Source organism: Dermacentor andersoni, chromosome 4, assembly GCF_023375885.2.
Source record: "Dermacentor andersoni chromosome 4, qqDerAnde1_hic_scaffold, whole genome shotgun sequence".
NCBI lineage: Eukaryota > Metazoa > Arthropoda > Arachnida > Ixodida > Ixodidae > Dermacentor > Dermacentor andersoni.
In genome coordinates, this window is record NC_092817.1 from 80,031,572 (window position 1) to 80,039,243 (window position 7,672).

The 7,672-nt window shown below is 47.5% G+C and overlaps 1 protein-coding gene across 1 annotated transcript; it reads right to left on the reverse strand.

Annotated features, from left to right (window-relative positions):
* Positions 1-267: 267 nt before the first annotated feature.
* LOC129386358 (protein slowmo-like) lies at positions 268-1,288 on the reverse strand. The gene has a single exon (XM_055074216.2). It carries the CDS (start codon positions 893-895, stop codon positions 419-421), a length of 477 nt encoding a protein of 158 aa, XP_054930191.1. The 5' UTR covers positions 896-1,288; the 3' UTR covers positions 268-418.
* Between the last annotated feature and the right edge of the window lie 6,384 nt (positions 1,289-7,672).

Below are 7,672 nucleotides of genomic sequence, written 5' to 3' on the forward strand. Positions count from 1 at the left end.
CACATCAAGAACATTGTACGTGTATGACAAATGCACAACCTTCGTGGGGGCACACCACGATGGAAATTGGTCAAAGACCTCCACAAACACTGACGACCTAAAATTGTCCAACTTTCAAGTTGAGCTCTTTCATCGCCATACTCTGACACAAAAAAGCACAAAGGGCTGTTCAGATAGTTAGCCACTTGCCCTCAACTGGTTAAGTTTCCTAATCTGGTTCCATGCTTCTTCCTTTTAAAAACATACAGTTAGCTAGGGCCAAGTGTCAGTTCTTGAAGCGGTAGTGCGGCTCTGATGTGGTCAAGTTGCTCAAGTCATCCATACTTTTCTTGGCAGCTGATGTGATGATCCCGTCGACACTCTTCACAGTTCGTCTTGTCAGTTCTTGTAGCTCTTGACTCATAAGACCAATAACCCACTAAATAGCCAAGCGTCCCTTTCCCGCATTTGAAGAGATTGCTTTGGCTACGAAGTCTTCCAAGTAGCTGCTCAAACGCACGCCCCTGATTGTGATGATTGCTTCTTGTGGCATCAATGTGTTACCCTTGTGCTGAGGGTGTTCTGTGTAGGTAAGTTTCTCCACAATGTAAATCTCATTATAGAAGGTCAGGTTTCTTGACACCAAGGTCATGGTACACCGCGTGGGATCTACCACAGAGTGTTCGCTAGCATAGCAGGTTTGGTCGGCACCCATAATCATCTGTTCCCATGCAGGAAATCCCCACGCTGTGCTGATAAGGCGATGACTCTTGAGGATACCATTGCGCATCTGCCTGTCTACCACATCAATGCCAGTCACAACAGGGTTCATTGGATTGGGATATTTCCGCCATTCAGCCTCGGCACCAGTCTCCCATTGATGGTTGAATGTACGTTCTGGCGTCAAGATCTTCATTTCAAGCGTTTTTTTTTTTCAGCAGTTGACGTTCAATAACCTTTACAAAAGCCTTGAAATGCGAATGTCTCCTTCAGGTGCTTCAAATCCAAGAAAGAGTGTCGTTTTTGAATGAATCGCGACTAGCTGTCAACGTGAGTCAATCAGAGGGTGGCTCCGGAATAATTTTGATAGCCTGGCGTTCTGTATAACGTGCAACTAATGCATGGTATACGAGCGTTCTTGCATTCCGCTCCCACCGGAATGCGGCCGCCGCGGTCGTGATCGAACCCGCGACCTCGAGGTCAACAGCGCAACGCCATAGCCACAGAGATACCGAGGCGGGTGGCAATTTCCCCTGTTGTTTTCCCTGGCTGGGTTGTGTGTTTGTCCGACTATGGGGTCGACCAACAAAAACAAGGCCCTTTAAGGTGAAACGCGAAAACGCTTGTGTACTTGGACTTAGGTACGCGTTAAAGAAGCCCAGGAAGTCTAAATTAATCCGGAGTCCCCCACTACGGCATGCCTCATGATCATGTCGTAGTTCTGTGATTGTTTATTAAATGATGAGCAATGGGAAAAATAGGCCTGGTAAGGCCCGGCTATCTCAGTCATCAAAACATAAACTCGAGCCATTAAGGAATGTCTGGCACGTAAAAATCCATTTCTTTCTTTATTTACTTATTTTTTTTTTTTTGAACAAAAGTCCCTCAGATCTTCTTATTCTTTTCCGTCAACTTTAGACTCCGTCATACTAAGCTGAGTCTTTCAAGCAAATCAAGCGTGGTACTTTTCGAGTGCCCCTTTTGTTTATCCTTCCATATTCCGTTCGGCGGTTTTTCTGGTTGCTTATCGTCGAAGACAAATTCTCGTGTCGTTTGAAAAACGCATTAGTAAACCTCTATACCGTGCCTTACCACAAAACAGCGCCTTCGAAAACAATCTATTTTGGTTCTCCCCTCCGCGCCCTTCTTTTCTCTCTCTCTCTCTCTCTTGTCTCAGGAGATGACTTGGCCCGAAAAAAATCGAGGGCTCTGTTCCTCGGCGCCCGAGAAATGAGGGCACCTGGCGGTGAAAGCTCCGATAATGCGAAGGCCGGGGCGGGTACAAGCACAGTCGAGCGCCGTGTTTGTAGCAGCGCTCCGCACGTTCGTTCGTGCAGTTCGAAACAAAATAGTTCCCTGCGGGCCGCCTTTTGGATTGCGACTCACCGTACTTTGCACTGCATCTCAAGAACACTGCTGTAAGCGCGCCCCGACGGCAGGCGCGTTAGGGAGATGGAATCTTCGACACGTTTAAACGAAAAGTTCGCGCTTAGGAGGCCTCGTTAAGTGGTCGCTAATATTCTATCGTGACAGTGATGTTTATTTATTTATTTATTTATTTATTTATTTATTTATTTATTTATTTATTTATTTATTTCTGGTGTAGTGCGTTAAAGCCCGCATACGCCGCATGTAAACGCTTATCGAATGTGGCAGCAGAAAACACGCACCTACTTCAAGTAATTATTGTAGTTTTTATGTGCATGTTAACCACATTGTTTTACAAACCTACGTACTGTTTGACAATGGCATGCGACTTGCAGATAACAATCTGTGCGCGCGCGCTGGCACACCGATTTCTTAATTAAATTGCGCATTACGTTCGACGAACGATATACCTAATTTTATTTGTTTTATTTCACCGTCTTTTTCTGTGCCGCTATGTGTGTGTACCCATTGTTCGTCAATCCTCCAGCATGGGTACGTGCCATTGTGACACAAGGGGCACTGAAACCATAGGTGTGGCAAGATATATGTGGCACTACTCGGTTCCGTATACGCCTGTCCTCGCCATTCTTTCCCCGACAAGCATCACAGAAAGCCTTCGTACTCGTGACACCGCTGCGTAGACGCCTCACACTATGCGTCCGCCTGATTTGGTGGTGTCTGTTGAGCATAGCTTGTGAGCGGTGTAGCGCATAAACACGGAAACTTTCATGACATTAAAGTTGCGACCTTTGTGTTAGATAAAAATAAGCATTGCACGAGGGTGCACGCTGCATACGCTCAAAGTATATATTAGCTGCATAAGAGGTTAACTTTGTATGGATAAGTATGGATATTGGCTTAACTTCACAAGCTCGCACACAAACATTGCTCTGGTGGAGTGTTCCTCAACGAAAACATAAACAATTATGGCAGAAACTACTCTATAGCGCTTTTATTGGCCCTTAATTAGCGAGAAATATGAGGCAGAGATAAGGATTAAACCAGCATACCTCGCGGTAACGGTTACCTGGCAGCTGAAAATCGATAATTTGTTATTTAACTTTGCTTTACCTCGTAATGACTTTACACATTTTGTAGTCTAAATTTCTATAAAGCTCACAACTTTTCTAATTCGCGAAATATGCCGTGGAGTATGTCGACTAAAGGAATTGAAAAATGGGCGCCAAACTGACGTATGCAACCTTGTGCGCAGTGATGTAGCCAGGAGAGGGTGGACACACTGGGCACGTGCCTCGTCACCCCCCCCCCCCCCCCCGCTCCTGAAATTTCTGTGTTATTATGCAGGATGCACAGCCCCCCTCCTCCTCCCTCTGCCTCTCACCCTTCCTGATCCAGCTCAAGCGCGTGCCGCCCTCTACCCTCCCCCCCCCCCCCCCCACCTCCGCCAAAACAAAAGAATTTCCCCTGTGATGCCGGTAGTGCAACAATGACTTCGAAAATAAATTTGTCGATCCGTATCCAACGATTATAGCCATCTGAAACATTAGAACTGAGTTAGGCCTACCTGTTCGTCTTGTGCCTAAGCCCGACACTCAGGGCACAGCCACGCGAGGTGATAAGCGGCCCCCGTAGCCGCATGAGCCGGAAACTTAGGTGACGTTCTATGAGTTCATGTTGTCGATACTAAAGCCCAGGTGATAGCAGGTGTCAGGGCCGCCCCAGCACGAAGCCTCTGAAGACACGCTTCCTTCATCTGAGACACATTGCGGAGGAGGAAGCAGGGACATACGGGCTATCGGTGCATGTCTGTCCCGTCGGAAAATGGACTTGCGGGGTTTGGAAGAGTGCTCGGTGGTCAAAAGCAGTGAGGCTATCAGTGTGTTCAGATAAGAATTGCGAACAAGCCAGTAGCTCGTTCAAGTAGTTTGATGGACTCCAATCATGGCACTGTGTCCAAAGCTGAGGTGTGATGACCTGTTTGGCCTAGGTGTTTGTTGCCATGTCTGCAGCGTCTTGCTAACTCTCTTCAGCCTGTCAGATACTACGTTCAATAACGCTTAGTACTGTGCTGATGGACTCCGGGCCATCGGGAATTATCTGTAGTCACAGTAACAATGAATGTGTTCTTTCGGTAGCATGTGGGCGTGTGTACTTATTTCTGGTATGACTTGCATTTACGAATAATACCTGTTTTCTCGTGGAATAGCCAGTGTAAATGTGTACACCGCGCAAGGCTTACCGCTAAACAGCACCATGACATCAGTGTCAATCTTTTGCAGTGAATTACGAAACATGTGGCGCAATTGTAAAAAAACGGTAGGTGATGTTCCGTCAGAACGTTGGGCTGGCGCACTTATGTTTGAACTGCCTAAAGCAAGATATGAGGTAGAAAAGGCGCATGTCAATTTCTAATGAACTACCGCGATCTTTACTTTAGCAAAAGCTTGAGGTCAATAAAATAGGAACAAAGGCCAAATAACAAGACGTTTTGGATTTGTATGACTCGCCTGATTCCTATTCCCGCAGTGCAGTCACGGTCATCATTACCGGAAATGCTAAACTATGTTTTGCTTGTGAACCTATCTAAAAGCTTTGGTATTGTTACCAAAACTGTGAGAGTGGCCGCGAGGGAGGGAGGGAGGGAGGGAGGGAGGGAGGGAGGGAGGAGAAGGAAGGAGAAGGAAGGAAGGAAGGAAGGAAGGAAGGAAGCAAGGAAGGAAGGAAGGAAGGAAGGAAGGAAGGAAGGGAAAGAGAAAAACAGAAGGCAGGGATAGAGAATAAAGCAATGAGTTTCCTAAATTTATTTTCAAAACAGACACAACACTTGTGTTAATGATGACTCTAAACAGTCCATTTAACAAAGTTAAAAAAAATTGGCTGAGGTTTAACTTTTGTAAACTTAGTTATCACGAGCGACAAGTCTGTTTGACTTGGTTTTGCAAAGTCTACGCACACAGCGTTCCATATAAAATTAGATCACAGTGTTTCGCATACGTTACACACGCTGTCGAATGGGTTGTCCGTGAAGTCGCGGTGAAACCTGACTTTCGCAGTCGAGCTTGCCGCCAGCCGAAGGGTGTCGTTCGTTTATATCCATCCAAGGAGACGAAGCTTGTATCCACAGCTTGGTCTCCTTCTCCTTGTTGTTCTTCGTATTGCCGAATGACAGCCGCGATTGCAGTAGCTTCGATCTTCGCACGGTTCCGCGTTTGGTAAGCTTCTATACAACGTGCTAATCTGACCTCCCTTTGCTCCGGCGTTTCAGCCGGCAACTTCGCCTTTGCTTGAGATTTCGTAGCCTGCCGTCTAGCTATACCTACTGGATCATTGGATTCAGCTTGAGCTGAAGCGCACGCACCGACGGCCCAGCCGGCGCGCCATCCACGGCGAGTCTGAGCGACCAAGCCCGACCAAGCGCCGGCCAAGCAGCCGTTAGGCACCTCTATAGTCCGACGTTATCGGCACGCGGCGAACATCGCTCGACGCAGGGCGCATCGGAGGGCGTTGGCCGCGTCCGGTTACGTTGGCTGCGCCAGCGCGTCGAACCACCGGTCAAACTATAGACGCTGTTGCTCTCGCCAACGTGACGTAACGTGTGCTCGCACTCATGCTACGTCGGACCATTGGGGGCTGGATGGGATGGATGGATCTTATGAGCGTCCCCTTTGAAACGGGGCGGTGGGTTGCATGCGCCACCAAGTTCTTGCTATTATACTGCCTAATGTCCTACCTAGGTTAACAAAGAAAAAAAAGCCACTATGAATTCCCATAACTAAATTTTCTGACCCTCTATGGTGAACTTTGTTTTCGTACGTCACCATATTTTGTCGTTTCCCTACTTTTCTTCCACCAATCTTCCGATCGCCTCTTGCTCATCTCCCCTACTGCGGACATCTTTACTTTCCCCCTGCTCTCGCTGAATCCAAGGGCTTCAAGGAGGCCAGTGGGGCCTAAATCGATCTTTACATTCTAATAAAACATGATCCATCGTTTGCCTATATAGTTTTACCGCAGCAAGCACGTGCTTCTTCTTCCTTCTTATATCTCGCTTTATAGGTACGTGTTCTAAAGCATCCTGATCTCGTTTTGAAAAGTAATGGGCGGGCGAGGACTTACGGAGTCGCCATCTGTCGGAAGCGCCTCTGTTGCGTAGTATGAGGGATAACGTGGCGCGCTCCTAATAGGTTTGGCTTACGGCGTTCAATAAAAACACCACGCGGCAGCCTTTCTGGAGATTTATGTAAGTGCTCTTAAAACGAGGGAAGTTTTTTACTGCCAAAATAATAATCTTGGCCAAACTGAAGGCGCAGAATCGTTTACAGACGCTATATCTTTACCGAATATGTACAGTGAACGCCACTGCGCGCGGTCGCCACGATGTAATCTCCCGAACCGGCTTCTTGCGTGAAAGGTAGGCAGGCGCTGAGAGCAAACTATAGTTATAAATGTGAAATACGTTCTTATAGTGGGCTGTCTGTATAACTGAATGGCGCAATAAAGAATGAATCCTCAATGCAGCGATCGCATGGGTTCGCAGCGACCGCATGCATGCCTGCATGCATGTCCATGCACAATTTGTTTTGCTTTCGCAGCGAGCACGTTTACGCACCATGCGTGAGCTTTAGGCCAGAAATTATGAGCATTTGATAGCACACAAGTAACCATTGTTGCGTGGACGCTATCAGAACTGCTCAAAAATAATTTCGTTATAGAGATTTCGACGCTACGGCGTCTTTAATGTGCCTTCGCGACGATGCAATGTTTCTTTCTTTTTTTCTATATTCCTGGACATGTCAACGTTATTTCTCAAGTTGCGTCGCGCTGTATGTTATCGGTCATCTCAACGTGCGATTTCCTGCTGCATTTTTTTTTTCGTAATCCACAACATTAATTCATAGCACAAACATGACCATGTGCCATTTCTTTTTTTAATGTGCTTCTTTCCGCTCCCTTTCCATTCCGGTGAAATTGCAATAATCCAGCATGAACAAGTTCATAGACCAAATAAAGCGTTATGATATCAGCCGGGCAGCGGGGGCAGGCGAGCGTCTCAGTGCGAATTTCCTGCTAATCACCGAATATCGCAGTCCCGACGCCGTAGCAGAAATATTCCTCGCGTCTGTGCTCTTTGGCTGCTGCATACCCGTATTGTAGCCGATGGCTGTTTGCCGGTTCTAAGTTTCGTGAGCCATGCTTCACGGAGCTTCTTGTACTGCGGCTAATTGAGAATAAGGCTGACACCAGGCTCTTTTGCGTACGTCCGGCACTGCGGCACCTACCATGCTGCACGCCTCTAAAACAAGCCAATACATATTATAGTGATTTATAGCGCTGTCAAGCAGATACCCCCAGGCGTGGAAACCTCACCACTTGATCATAATCGCAGCGCCGGTGGGACTTTAAACTTTCGTTTTCAGTTTGCTTCGGCGATTCCGAAGCAGCCGACGCGCCCGCTGTGTCCACGTGATCCCTCATGCCACGTCACGCCGATGGTGGCGCCAGCTTTTCCTATGGTGGAGCTCGCCCTCAATATTTAGCCCTCTAACCCACGCCTAGTCACGTAGTACCGCAGCGGCCAGGCTCC